This window comes from Psittacula echo (genome assembly GCF_963264785.1).
Source record: "Psittacula echo genome assembly, chromosome: 4".
NCBI lineage: Eukaryota > Metazoa > Chordata > Aves > Psittaciformes > Psittacidae > Psittacula > Psittacula echo.
The window spans coordinates 76,492,331-76,507,336 of NC_137738.1; the positions used below are offsets into that span (position 1 = coordinate 76,492,331).

The following is a 15,006-nucleotide window of genomic DNA, read 5'->3' on the forward strand; positions in this document are numbered from 1 at the left end:
AAGCTAGGAATACCAGTGAATGCATATAAGACCTTCATATTTACAGCGAAGGAAGCCACTTTGTAAATGTGTTCTTGGTGCTGTAGTCTGGCAGTGTGTGCATTAGTGGCTTATTATTCATTTAAGAGAGGAGAAAATATTATTCTTACCCATGGCAGGAGTTGCTAGTGTTTGTCGGCCTACTAACTGTGCAGGTCCAAGTCCATCGAGGAAATCACTAAACTGACTGTCAGCACCCAGTCGTACTCCAGGGAATATTAAACTGAAGCAAAATGAAAGCTGGTTAAGCATAAGAACAGGATTAATTTCTATTGTCCTACAGTATTTACCTCAAAAGTACTACTGATACAAGTCAAGCAGCTCAGGATGTGCAACCACAAATTGTTCTGCAGCATCAGATATGAGCTGTCCCCCATGGGACCCAAAGAAGTGTAGTAAAGTTCTGCACATGGACCCAAAGTAGTCCATAAAACAGCTCTTGCAAGGGAGTTCTCTAGGAGCAGTGAAGAGCCTGACAGGTGAATAAACTATAAGTGACCTTGTATAAGAAACCATAAAAAGTCTCATGAAATTTAATAGCCTATCATTCTTCATTCTTGAATGCCTGATTTACCTTGTAATACTGTTTTATATCTATACATACATCCAAACACCATCCGCATCATTTAGAACCAACAGGGAAAACAGATGTATACACTAAGTTAATCTGATTGCTACAGCTGTTTAATGAAGCAGCAGATAGTTAACTACTGCAGGTAGTACTAGTGCTGATTAGAGCTAAACCTGATGATACTCCCTAGCCAAAATATTCTGGTAGCCACATCTGAGTCTATTGTTGGTACTCGTCCCTCTTTCAGGACACAAACTGAAATTTAATATATCAACACACATAATATATGGAAAGATTTAGGGTCAGCTTGGATGGGGCTCTGAGCAGCCTGGCTGAGTTGAAGATGTCCCTGCTCATTGCAGGGTGGGTTGACCACACCAGGCGATCTTTAACGGTCCCTTCCAAACCAAACTATTCCGTGACTTTATGAGATGTGCTTTTTCAAGCTGGTTTCCTGTATTCCAGAATCTCCATTTTCTTTTTAATAGAGTCTCCAAACAATAACCAAAGAAACAAGCAGAACAAAAAAGAAAATAAACCCCAGAGATAAAGAATGATCCATGGTGTGGAGGCTCAGCTTTTCTGGGGACTTCCTCATCACAAGGAACAGAAGAACAGACTTTGAACCAAGCCTAGATAGCATGGCCACCAGACCATCCACCACTCTGTATCTGCTTCTTCCTTAAAGAAAATTCCCTGTTAGACTGGAGAAAATAACAGCACTTCCTAATAAAAGCATCTAGTGTGAAAAACTTTGATTTCCACAGATCAGTCTTATGTGCTCCAGTCATTCAATTCACACTAAAAGCTCTTTACAAACCCCAGTCAGCTTCATAGAAAAAACCCTTTCTTCTCTTCAAGACTAACTGCTGTTACTATGCCTGTATAAATGCACAGACTGCCTGTAACTAAAGCTGGCCGGAAAATACCAGCACAGTGCTTTTCATTACAAAACTCTGATTTACCAAAAGGTAAGCTTTTCAGTGAAGTTCAGTTTTAAGAACTCTTTTATTTAAGAAGGTTTCTTTGGATAGAGGAGGAAAAGAACCTCAAGGTCTCCAGTTCAACCATCAGCTCACCACTTACAGCACTCACCTAGCTTCAAGATGCAGCTTCAAGCCCATCCTTCCTGAGAAGAAACACAACCTACTTCTCTCCCCAGGTGGAGAGAAGTTCACTCTTGCCCCTGCTATGAAAAGTTTGTTGCTCATTTCTTCGCCCTTTTCCCCCAAAACATGTTATATTTTGCTATGGAATAACTAACAACATTGAAATCATTGAAATGTTCACTTGAGAGCATTCTCACTTTTCAAACATTTCTAGTTATACACAAAATACTGAAGATTGTGAAGTACACATTCACCTTAATGTATGTTAATTCCAATTTGTTAAACACATCTGTGTTTAATTTGTAAATATAATCGGACTGATCTTACAAAATGCAGGATGAGACATGGTATTGTCAAAAAACTGTGTGATGCTGGAAGTAAAGTCAGTATCACAGTGTACACACACGCAAGGAAGGAAAAGCAATCCTTACAAACTTAACACAAGCATTTTGTAACTGTCGTAATTTCCTGCCTACAGTAATGTCAAGAGGGAACTGCAGACAAACTCAAGCAACAAAAGTCAAGCTCCTGCTGATTTTGATGGGAATCTTGCAAGAGACAGGAAAAACCTAGCAAACAGCTTTGCTCTTCTGAACACAAGGTGCTATCAAAAACTGAATCATGCTCAGACTAGAAATAATATATCAAGTTACAGTGACATTTCTGATGTTCAAAAAAGGCCCAGGAAAATGAGGAAGAGGATTTTAGGATGAGCTGGCACGGTGCATGTACCCCTGATCATGTGATGCAGTTGTGTGGCTTCCCGTCACCTTGCAGTTGTGTCCTGCTCATGTTCTACAAATAAACCAGTGATGCATGTGGGAGAAGTGATTAAACAGTAGAAAATTGCTTCAATGGTCATCTTTCTTACAAGATTCTCTGCATCTAAACATTCTTCATTCACTGTGATCTAAACCTAGAGCTGCTGTAAACTAATGTTATTATACCAAACTCATGCAAGTTTGCACAGCATCTTAGGATTCGATCTATGGCTAAATTACAGAACTCATAGGAAAACAGAAGATATTTGTTATATTATAGACAACCATATAGTGCATTTGCACTTGCACTCCCAGTTTCCCCCTGTGGGAAGGTATCTTCTAAGAATTTCCTAGTGACCACTGTGCTTTGGCACAAGCAGTTGAGTCCCACTTAGAGCTGTGAGGATGCTGAAGTATTCATGCACACTTTTGTGTAAGATCTGCCGTTATTCTTCTTTCCTACACACTGAGTCATTCAGCAGTGAATGAAAACAGCTGCCCCATTACCCTCAGTTGTCTGCCTGATTTCAGCTGAGGGGGCAGCTTGACTCTGGGTTTACAATCCTCAATAACAGACTTGGACCAACTCCAGACTAAACCTTCTTTGTTTATAGTATTACTGAACAGAGTTTCATACCACAGGGATTTACATACATTTGAAGTTTAACTTTGAGTTAATCCAAACATAACTCAAAGAAAAAGTACCCATTTGTTTTGTTTTGAATAACACGGTCTGAATTTAGCTGTCTTTTGTTGAACAAAATGCCTCACCGGATGACAGGGAAAATGTCAATCCTTCAGAAATCCTCTCTAAACCTCAGTTTTCAAGAAATTTGTGTTATGTGCCTAAAATAGTTAAATTTTGCAAATGTTTCAAGAGGAAGAATCTGTATATAGAACTATCCTCTTCAGGCACAGCTGGGACCTCTGTTTACATCCCAGGTTTTCTTATAAAGACAAGAAACACCTCCTACGTTACTAATATTTATAATGTCACTTACTTGCCCTCTGAGCTATAACTGTTTATGCTGCCGTCAGTGGATTCCCGACTTGGCTGTCGAACCATGCGACTTCTCATCTCTGCTGCCATTCCTGTCTCTGTGCTTCTCTGTATCGTGCTCTTTAGCTTCTTGCTCCCACCCTCTGAAAGCAGAGAAAAGGAAGCAATGGTTAGAATGACAACTTACAGCAAAACCCTTCCTTGCAGTTTTCCCCCAACAACAATGATCTGACTTGATGATTACTATTTAATGATACAAAAAGACTATTCTGATTGAAGAATGACTCTCTCTTCTACAGCTGCAAATTGGCGATGACTTCTCTTGGAACGTAGACAGGATGACCGTGATTGTCTGCTAACCATATACTTGGTATCTCTAGCCACCTTCTTAGTTAGGTTGGGTGAGTACAAAAGAAGTTACAACTCTCACAGAAAGAAAGAGGGTAAAAAAATCATGCATTCCACCAAAAAAAAAAGTTAAGTAGTAAAATACCTAGTATCAAAATATGCAATAATGTGTTTCAACTCAGCAAAATCTTACTTTTCACCACAAAAATTCTTCAAAGTAAACAGTGAGATTTACATAACTTCTGATCTCAGCATTTCCTAAGCAGAATTAACTCTCAGAGAATTTGTCTGCGAGATGACAGACTCTGCAGTCCAGGCTTGCAACTGAACATTACAGAGTAATGTAAATCTTGTGAATTTGTTTAAAGACTTGATCCGTTTGGAAAAGCTTCCATCCATCACACATTCTTTAAAATGCAATTTGGGTTCCATGTGGAAGGTTCTGTTTTACCGTTGAGCCAGGAGAGCTTCCAGTTCTTTACAGGGGTGGTTATGAGCTCAAGGTGCAATGGCTGATCTACAATGAGGTCTGCTGTCACATGGCAAACATTATGCTTCCAATGGCAATAATTGTTCTCAAAGATCTTTAACTAAATACTTCCACCGAAGTCTCTATGTGACGTAATAGCATGTGTTGACTTCAAACTCTATCTTGTTCTTTATCAGTTAGTTCAGTTATTGTTCAATGGGTAACATTACTTTCTCCCAGGAAGTAACAGGTTTTACAAAGCTTCACCTAAGTGCATACAAAAACATTCTCCTGCATTTGCCCCTTCATTTACATGCTCCTTCATGTCTGCAAAGTCTGCACTTCCTTTTCACAGCATCTGAAAAGGTACGTTTCTTCCACCACCACCTCCTGTGGAGACTGAAGTGCTCTGAAAAATTTCTTACCTTCCTGTTTCACATGAACAACGTTAATGCTTGAAGCTGACAGATCTTGATCTTTCTTCACATGAAATTTAAGCTTTGATAGGCCCTGCACAGCCTATCCCTTGCTCAGGGTGTTCCAACATGCTGTGGAGAACAGCTGGCCCTTGCTGTCTGGATCTGCAGAGCTGGTAGAGGGCAAGGAGAAATCACACCAGAGAGCTTCTTCCCTCCCGTGAGTTATCACAGTAACCTCCTTGGTGATAGCATAGACACGGCAAACATGGCCAAAGTGAGAAAGAAAGAATCCATACATTGGGCTTAGAGGAGACATCACCAGCGCAAAAGGGGCTGTGGTTTTCTTCTTAAGCTTCCTGGACCAGGCCAATGGTCTTTATCCATGGCCACCCAGACGCAGAGAAACAAATGCCTATGAGTGGAAGAAATCAGCTACTTCCACAGATCCTTTACCCCTTCTGAGTCCAGCAGCTTGGAGGTTCCATTGTAGGCCACTGCAGCTCATCCAAACTCCTGGTCCTTGGTCAGCTGAAAACACATTATTCAGTGGTGCTAAATGCGAGGTAGAGGAAGCTAGACAAGGTGCAGCAGGCAGACACTCCCTAGGCAGTGCAGGTGACTGTGGATGGTATTTGCTGGAATGCTGGTGACTCTGTATGTAGAAGTGAAATGCTACATTTTGGACCTGAGCTTTATCTTTAAAAATAGACCATGTGTCCATCATGTCAATCCTGAAAGGTGAGCTAAGCATCAAAAATTAATCAAAGTTCAGCCTAGGAAGTATAACCCACATGCACAGCCCTACAACAAATCAGGATTCTCTCATTTTCAGTAGCTAAGCATTCGCCACCCATATTGTTTTGTGCCTCTCTTGCTGAAACCTGCTTAAAAGTGTCTCTGTTTCCTTCTGCTCCTACACAGCGGGTAAGATTATGTGGTTTACCCCCTATTGCCTTTTCTGGAGCCAGCCAGATCAGGCAGCATGACTGGAAGGATACAATATGGTAGAGCTTGAAATGTGGGTAGCTGAATAGGGTTGCCTGTGAGTATTCATGGCTCAGGAGGTAGGAGTGATGAGGCACTAAAGGTAGCCACAAGATCACCATGACCTTTACACAAACTGGGAAAGAGATGTTGCTCTGGACCTCCAGGACAACATGGTGGGTGCTGAAATTTATGGACTTAAGCCAGGCTGTTGGGAAGGCATAATGAAGAAAACAGTCATAGAAATAATCATTGTAAAAAATAAATTACAGAAATTAATATTTTAGCTCTAAGCCACTGTAAAGACTGAAAATAGCAAGTGTTTTGGTTGGGTTTTTTTTTCCCCCAAAGAGTAATTTTATATTATTACAGATAACATCCATATCGCAGCTTGAACATACTGCTTTGATCCACAGGTTTTAAACGCACAGACCACAAAGTAGGAATCCTCATGCATGGACATAACCAAGTCCACAACCGTGTCTTGCTGTGCTTCAAAAACCAGACTGTTTTTAAAAATATTTTTCCAGTCACTGCTCTCTGTCTTACTGCACTGGATTCCACTTCTTTATTTCTTGTCAACTTTTCCTTTTTCAGGTTAAAGATTAAAAATATTTCTTTTGTCTCCTCTTGTAACTGCAAGTAACATCCATAATATTTCCTGGGATAAATAATCCTCCTGCATATTTCACTTTATAGCCTCAGTTTTAATATTCTGCCGTACAATCAGAATCATAACATCAAGTAACTCAAAGTAACCCAGCAGTATAATCAGAATAATAAAGTAGCCCAACAGAATGGTAAAATACATGAGGAGTTTTATGGAGTAAAGGAAATTGCTTTTGCCCATGAGTAACAACCGAAACACATATTGCACAGTTTTAACCTTTTGGAAGTTTTAACCTTGGTCATTTATGCATATCATATTTTTGTCCACTTATAACACAAAAAGTAATGAGAACAGTGTATCTTGTTGCTGTACTCCTGTAAGCTTCTCAGGAAAACCAAATTCTGCAAAGGGAGGAAGGTGCTTAGCATGCAGTTGAGTTGAGAACTGCTGTTATTTCTAAAGGTGCTCCAGAAACATGAACTCTCTCTGGGGTACAACTTCCAGTCCTGCCTCGACTGCACAATGAAATACGTGATTTAAACAACTACCAGTGTTCTTCCTGCTCTTGATAATGTTGTTTTTTTGTTTTTTTTTTTCTTTTTGTTTTAATAAAAAAGCTTTCATTTTGTATTACTTTCAATCTAGCAGTTGTGCATATACCTTTGGAATGCTGTCTTTATATGGACAGTACAAGTTCATAGAATCATAGAATAGTTAGGGTTGGAAAGGACCTTAAGATCATCTAGTTCCAACCCCCCTGCCCTTCATAAAATATTTAAGCTCAATATCTATGCTATGATATAGTGAGAAGAATTTCTACTCTTGCCTGGATATCTTCTGGAGAATACTGGGTCCTCATCCTGATTTGTATTAGTTTGATACGTACAATTAAATTTTATAATATGCACAGCTTATACGCATTTTGCAGTTCACCAACAGCACTTGTTGCTGTTAAGGGGCACTCCTGCTACAACACAAAGATGACAGTGTGCAGTGCACTGTTTCAGTCTGCTTGTAATAGCCTATAGTGATTCCTTCTTGGCCTGACAAGAAACTGGTTACTGATTTTGTTTTTCTCAGAAAACAAATGTTTTCTGTAAATCAATGGAGGTCCTGATCTAAGTAATGATGAAGAGCAAAAAGAAGGCTTGTTAGTGTATGCACTCTTTTACATTTGCACAAGATATCAGTGCAGTTGATGTGTCCCCAATTTCTGTGCATCCTAATTACCTTCAAGTATAGCAGCCAGGAGCAAAATGCTATTGACAACTGAATTATATTAGCAAGAAAGGGTCAGTGACAGTGTCTATGGAATTGAGACAGCCTACTAGAGATAACTCAAGGCTAGCTTTACATTTCTAAGGGCATCCAATTCAGAGAGGACAATGCCAGGACAAATGGCCCAAAATTACTTGTATCCATAACTGCCCTTAGCAAAGTCATGACTGCATAGGATTGCATCACCATTGGCCTGGCTTCTCCCCTGGGCTCCACGTGGTGCCTTGAGGCAATTGCTGCATTTTGCTCTTGTTAAGTAAGCCTTTAATACAGGAGGCGCTGTGCTATGACCTGCTGGAGTAAAGCTTTTCTCCTCTGATGCCAAGGTGTGCATTACATGCCACAGGACAAGGCTAGGGGATATACAAGAGCAGGCAAGGACACAAGCTTAGCAACTGTCAATAGAACAGTGTTAGAGACTTCTGCAGGGCAGAAGATGACAATCCTGACATGGTCTGCTACGTACTGCCTATAGGGAGAGCTGCCTTGAAGACTGTCCAGACTCATGTCCGAGGATCTCTAGTTGGTTAGTGCCAAAAAAAGCAGCAAGTTTATATACATGCAGCACCTGGGTACATGGCATGGAAAATCCGTGAAAGGGTCAAAAGAATGCTCCAGAGAACAGTGCATACACTACTGCTAAACCCACTAATGAAAGGGGTAAGAAGGGTGCTAATATTCAATGTCATCACATGACTCAAGGGCAAATTATTCACAATACATGCTCATGCACGCTCATGCATCCAAAGAAAGCCTACGAGGATTACAGATCCAAGCCAGCTCTGACTGAAACCTGGCAGGACTGTGACCATATTGTTGGTTTGCAAAAGGACTGTGTGAGACATCAACAAGATTACGCCAACTGGAACAGAAAGGGTCACCCTCAAGGCAAAGAACTATAAAAAGAAAAGCCAAGGGGCACATTTCCTTCTGGTCCTTTCTGATGTGTTACTGATTTTACAATCCCAAATTTAGCTCTTGGAGACCTGCTGAGTTACAAGTTCTGCAGCATCCCACTCACTCTGCATGCAGCACTTTTAAACAGCAACAAAATATATTTACACATGAATTGACAAAGTGCCCTGTGGCTTATAGTCCTAAAACAGAGAAAAAAAAGAAGAAATAATTCAAACAGCATTTGTTCTTTTACATGTGTACATCTCTCAGATGACCTCAGCAGTAGATTGATGACAATGTTTTAAAGTACATAGTGACTATGGACAGAAGATAAATAGTAAGAAACATGACATTTCAATATGAATTATTCCTGGACTTTATATCCTGCAATACTCCACTGTTTTATATTCTGTGCATTCTGCTACACTCTCCTGAATATGCTGTTTATAAAAAGACATCTGAAATATTGCAGTATGGTCTTTCAAATGTTTCCTCCAACTATCAGACAATATATTCAAAGAAAGGAGAATGCTGTTTATATTCTGTGGTGCTAGATCCCGAGGTTTCAAATCCAAATACAGCCCATCATGTACTTCTTCCCACTTCTATCAATTGAAACAAATCCACAACTAACATTTATACTATTTGTCGTGGTTTACAAATAACAAAACCTTCTAGAAAGAATATTCACCTTTTCAGCTGGGTAATTTATCAAGATGTATCTTTTTAATATGGAGTTTGGAAGAAACTATATCTCACAACTACAAGAAGTCATATTCAGCTGGCAAGCCAATTTCAATCCCAATATTTTCAGTTAATGAAAAAAACATAATGTGTTTAGCCCATCAATATACACAGGTTTTTTTCTGACATATTTAGAGACAAAGGAACAAAAAGCACCAACCCTTACAAAAGGAAGCTTCACCGAAATGCTGTTAACACTTGTATTAATGCTTTGATGCCATTTTAGCCAGTGTACCACAGAAGCTTAGCTTGGGATTGTTTCATACACAGAAAAGCAAACTTGTAAGACTCAGCCTTTAAACGGTTTGTACTTAGATTTCAAAAGAAAGTAACTTATCTAAAAGCTCCTACTGACTCCAGTGAAGCTGAAATAATACATTGAGAATAAATGACAGGAACTGCTTAAAGTCCATGATCAAACCAGAAGTAAACAAGGCCATTATTTACTACCTGACAATGTACTCAGAACTTTGAGAAACTGCTTTTACAAAGCTTATCTCCTTAAGAAAAGATGGTTTTTGGCATATTTACTGAAAAAACCCCAAATACTCCAATAAAAACCCCAAACCAAACCCAAAACTCTAAAAATAAGCATGTGGTTTTGTATGGTTATCCTGATACGTATGATTTTTCCCATCTCAGGGAAGAAACCCCATGTCTAAGCAAGACATATGTATCTTAAAGAAAAGCAACGGTATCTGGCTAGAAGGAGTTCAGTTATAGCTTCTGAAATTACTAGTATTTTTTGTCCAAAGACTTTTATATTAATAGTTTTGTCCACATACTTGCAATGAAGTGAAATAAGCCACTATCTGTCAGCTAAAATGAGGCAATCATTGATGATGTATGGTAATGAGGTTTTGCTACTAGGATTGCACCAAACACATTTTATAAACATACAGAAATAACAGCATCTTAATTACCTTGTTCATACATATGCACAGAGCTATACAAAAGCAGAATATGTCAATGAAACTGATAATAGGTATATATGCCTAGTTCTTCAATGCTTAAAGCCTATTTCAGTGAAATTCAATTAGTAACAGAACAGTTGTGTTTCCAACAAATTATTTACTATATAAACAGTTTATAAAATTTCAAGCACTCACTTTCTCATATACTCTTGACTTTGTTAGACTGGAGGAGAAAGTGAGACAATGAAATAAGAAGCTCAGAAGAGCTATTTGCCCTTCAACAGTAACGTTTTTACAGCAAAACACAGCCCTGTATTGCAACACTGTTTATTACCAGGAGCCCTTGAAAGAGAACTGACATATGGTACAGAGACAACATTTGTCCACTGAAAGTGTGCTGGGACACAACTGCTAGTTAATACAGGAGGGGAAAACAAAACTGTAATGCAGAAGAAAGTAGAAGAAATTCTTTAGATAAACTAAACCAGTATTTCATTTCTTTGAGAATTTAAATATATTCTAGTAACTGCATGATGTGGTTTTTGGTTCTAAGCAGACGTTATCATTTTAGTAGATTTGAGACTACTAGAGTCTTCACAACTACAAACAGAATCATAGAATCATAAAAATACTTCAGTATCTGTTATCAAAAGCATAAATTAACATTATGATTACTGAAAGACAATGTTTATACAAGATGATATCACAAATAAGACAATTTATAAGACATCACTAATGAAAAAACCCTTACTGTTGCTATTTCTTCCAAAACTTTCCTGAGAACTATGTGATACACATAATGGCAACACAAAGTCTAATTTGTATAATAATAATTTCCATAAAAACTGTAAATTGAAACACTGTCAAGACTACTGGTGCCAAAGCATCTTCTAGTAAATAGTTCTATGCCTTTTTGTACAGCTGAAAAGTTTCTGAACAACCACCCTAATATAAGAGCACAGCACACTAATGAGGAGCTCCAGAGACAGTCCCCTCCTTCGTTTCACAACAATTAGCATCCTGTGAATTGATCTGAATATAATGCACCTTTTCTGTAATTTGATTTATTCAGACTGCAACTTTCAAACCCTTCAAGTTTTATTTCACCACTACCAGCACCTCCTACGTGGGTATTACATTTCCCTTTAAAAACATTACTAACCTGCCTGTAGAGATCATTTCTAGAGTATCAGATCAATGGAGTATGACAGTGATACACAGGTTTTTCCTTAGTGACTGTGGCATTGCAAAGTTATATCCCCAGACTCACATGCACTGCTAAATCAGACTAATAAGTAGGCTTATCACAGTAACACACAGAAAATATAGACTTACCTCTGATTTAAGCAAAATTAAACATCATCTACGATATAATCCTTAGCAAGCAGACAGCACTTAACAGCAGCTTCACCTTTGTTTAAATATCTTGTGCTCTTTCTGGTTAGAATAAATCTCTGGGGTCCTGGCGCTGCCTCTCCCTTGTTCCCCTGTAAGCACTTGGCACTGCAGCACTGTGAGGAATGATCAAGTTGCTTCACTCACAAGTTCCTTTTACAACTGTGATTACATTATAGGGTCTTGCAGTGAAAAGAGTACTGAGCTACCTGCCAGCTAGCACTTCATAGTATATTGCTGAAAGGTTAAAAAATTCAGTCAGCAGTGTATTTTCTAGTGATGTGCAAGTAGAGAAGAGCACAAAACATTCTTGGCAATCGTGGTTGATGCATTCTTTTAACGCTGCTGTTCTGAACTGGATGAAGAGAATCAGATAAACCCAGAAACACATTTCTCTGTCTGGGTGATTTTGACTCATTCTTCACGAATTTTGGTACAAAATCACCTGAATGATTTCAAAGCTGAGAAAGCACCAAATTAGCATTAAACAGTTATGCTTCAGAAAAGTCTTAATGATGTTACTGTCTTGGACTGGAACACATTGAAGTTTTGTTGTCTCTGAAAGCCCATGTGCATTCTGTGAACAGAACTTCATGTCTCAATTACTCCTTTCATCTTTAAACTTCATTCTGAGGAAACAGGCTCTACCACGTGGTTATTTCCATGTCAAATTGTTCAGTTTTCCTAATACTCTATTCTGAAAAAGTAATATGCTTTCCTCTTGCTACAGTTCAGAATCTATTAATTTGACATATCTTTTCAATTTAGCATTCAAGTACTGTAGGGACTGAAGTTCTTTCAGTCTCTTTTACAAATAAAGTAGGCCCCCAACATGATGTACATGGTAAACTGGATATCAGGTTGATTAAAGATAGAAAGGAGAACAGAAATGACTTGGCATTCATCAAATGAAAAAAAGAAAACTATTTCAAAGAGAATGATAATAGGGTGAAAAATGAAAAACATGCATGCAATAAATTTCTCCCCAGTGGATCTTTGAGTTATGGGGAAGTTCTGATTATTTAGTGTAAAATGATTAATGAGAAAAATGCCACAAATTATATTGCACGTTCCAGCTAATAAACATGTAACAGGACTTATGATTGCAAATACTGTACAGGTGACTAACAAATTCAAAATCCTCTGCAGCAGGGATGCAGCATATCTCATGTCACACCTCTGCAGAAATACCCACCTATATTCATTGCACAGGCCCAGGTTTCCTATGCAATGCAATGGTTAAAGTAATTTGTATCTTCTTGCTCTGCAGTAAGCATTTAGAAATGATGCTCAGAACATTACATAGAAGGTGGCTTACCACCTTTTTGAAAAACACGTAGTCGTATGGTATGCAATTCAATCATACAAATATATGGAAAGATTTCTATTCCAAAGATGAGTACGGTGCCATGGAAAGAATGAAATGATGATGTTGGTAGTTGCTAATGTGTGCATGTCACCCCCCTGAGACACTCCTTCAGTATGTGCATGGCAAGGGCTCCTAGACCAGCCTGCCACACTGAGCAGTTTTACACAAAGCACTGCACTTATGTTAAGTGTACAGAAGTTCCCTCTCTATGCCCCAAGGCTCTTGCTTGGGGAAACTCAACAGAAGTTTAAAGTTTGTATAAAAAAACCCATGGAGAGAAGGCTTTCACACCACAGGCTCCCAGAAAACCCCCACTTTGGTCACAGCCTTTTTTCCTTTATGCTCTTTTCTTCTTCTGGTCCCAGGAAAAAAAGTTCCTTATATTTCTTATTTGTATGGTCAAAACCCCTTTCTAGACTTATAACTGTGTCATAGTTCAACCCCAGCCAGCAACCTAAGCCCCACAGAGCCGCTCACTTGATCCCCTCCCAGTGTAATGGAGGAGAGAATCAGAAGGGTAGAAGTGAGGAAACTCATGAGTTGAGATAAAGACAGTTTAATAGGGAAAGCAAAGCAAAAGCCACATGCACAAGCAAAGCAAAACAAGGAATTCATCCACCATCGGAAAGAAGATGTTCAGCCATCTCCAGGAGAGGAGAGCTCCATCATACCCAGCAGTTACCTGGGGAGACCAATGCCAATCCAAACGACCCCCCTTCCTTCTTCTTCCCCAGATTTAAATGCTGAGCATGATGCCATATGATACGATATGATGCTCCCTTGAGTCAGCTGTGGTCAGCTGTCCCAGCTGTGACCCTTCCCAGCTTCTAGTGCACTCCCAGCCTACTTGCTGGTGGGGTGAGGTGAGAAGCAGAAAAGGCCATGACTCTGTGTAAGCACAACTCAGCAATAGCTAAAACATCCCTGTGTTATGAACATTGTTTTCAGCACAAGTCCAAAACACAGCCCCATACCACCTACTGTGAGGAAAATGTGCCCCAGCCAAAACCAGCACAAACTGTTTGACCTGCTCTTCTGGATGTGTAACAGTTCCATTACTGCAGGAAGAGGGAATCTGAGCTCCAATGAGTCTTGAAATATTAGGGTCGGCCTTTCTACAGAGCAAATTTTTCTGGGCAACCTCCAAAGTACGAGACCCTAAGACAAACTTTCATTAAACTTTCTACATTGCTAAATACAAATTCACATGTTGTTTTTACAGCCTTGTTAGCACAGCTGTACCTTGCATCGCCATGGGTGATCCCACTGAAGATTCAGCTACAGTAAAACGCAGCCATGCTCTTCTTCAGCCAAAGTGCTTGTGCTAAGGTGTGCTCCACTTACGAGTTTCTTTCAAAATATGACTATACATTAATGTCCCAAGCCAGCTACATTGCACTGACATACAGACCTACCTCTCACATTTGAGGTCAGCCCAGCTAACAGCTGCCAGAAGGGAGGCTATAAAACTCAGGAGAGGCTCCTTCTTTTGGTCAGCTAGAGTTTAAATCCACTGGTGCAAAATTTATCTTTTTTAATTAGCTTTTTATTCACAGAAGTAGTTAAGGCAGGTAAGTAATGGGAGTCACTGAACGTTTCTGCTTTAAAACAGTTGTTTGTGGCATTAAATTCAAACTGGTTTCTTTCAGTTACAGCAGTCAGTATGTAAAAACACATATGGACTTGGGCAGTAGATCTGAGCTAGATAAACCCTGTGGAACTCGTAAGATATAATTGTTCCCTTTGTGTTTATATTATTGAAAGTGGACAATGGTATACAAAGGCTCAGTTTAGAGACAGATCGTTCAGCCAAACTTCCCAAATGAATCCTCTGGCATAACTCTGCTACAAAATCCTAAGGTTTGCATACAGTATTGCTCGTTTATGTCCAGTATCAAATAGACACTGAGGAAAACTCAACTGGAGAGACATAAGGGTTCAACTGTGCCACAGACACACACCAGAACAAAAAATTGCCACAGCATCAGTAGTGGTTTGATTAATAGGCAAAGTAAGGAGAGATGTGAGATAGTAGGATTTTTGGTAACAGTATGCCTTGCGCTATTAAAAATGAATCCAAGTTATTTTTGCAGGTCCCT

At 39.3% G+C, this 15,006-nt stretch overlaps 1 protein-coding gene across 6 annotated transcripts in view; it reads right to left on the bottom strand.

Moving 5' to 3' along the window:
* Positions 1 to 15,006, bottom strand: part of RIMS1 (regulating synaptic membrane exocytosis 1) — a gene marked incomplete at both ends in the record, with an annotated part of 304,350 nt that overhangs the window by 4,443 nt on the left and 284,901 nt on the right. For all 6 annotated transcript variants that reach the window (XM_080614500.1, XM_080614499.1, XM_080614501.1 and 3 more), the window contains 2 exons: positions 150 to 262; positions 3,482 to 3,623. In XM_080614500.1, coding sequence (XP_080470626.1) covers positions 150 to 262; positions 3,482 to 3,623 — 255 coding nt within the window. The remainder of the gene's footprint in view (positions 1 to 149; positions 263 to 3,481; positions 3,624 to 15,006) is intronic.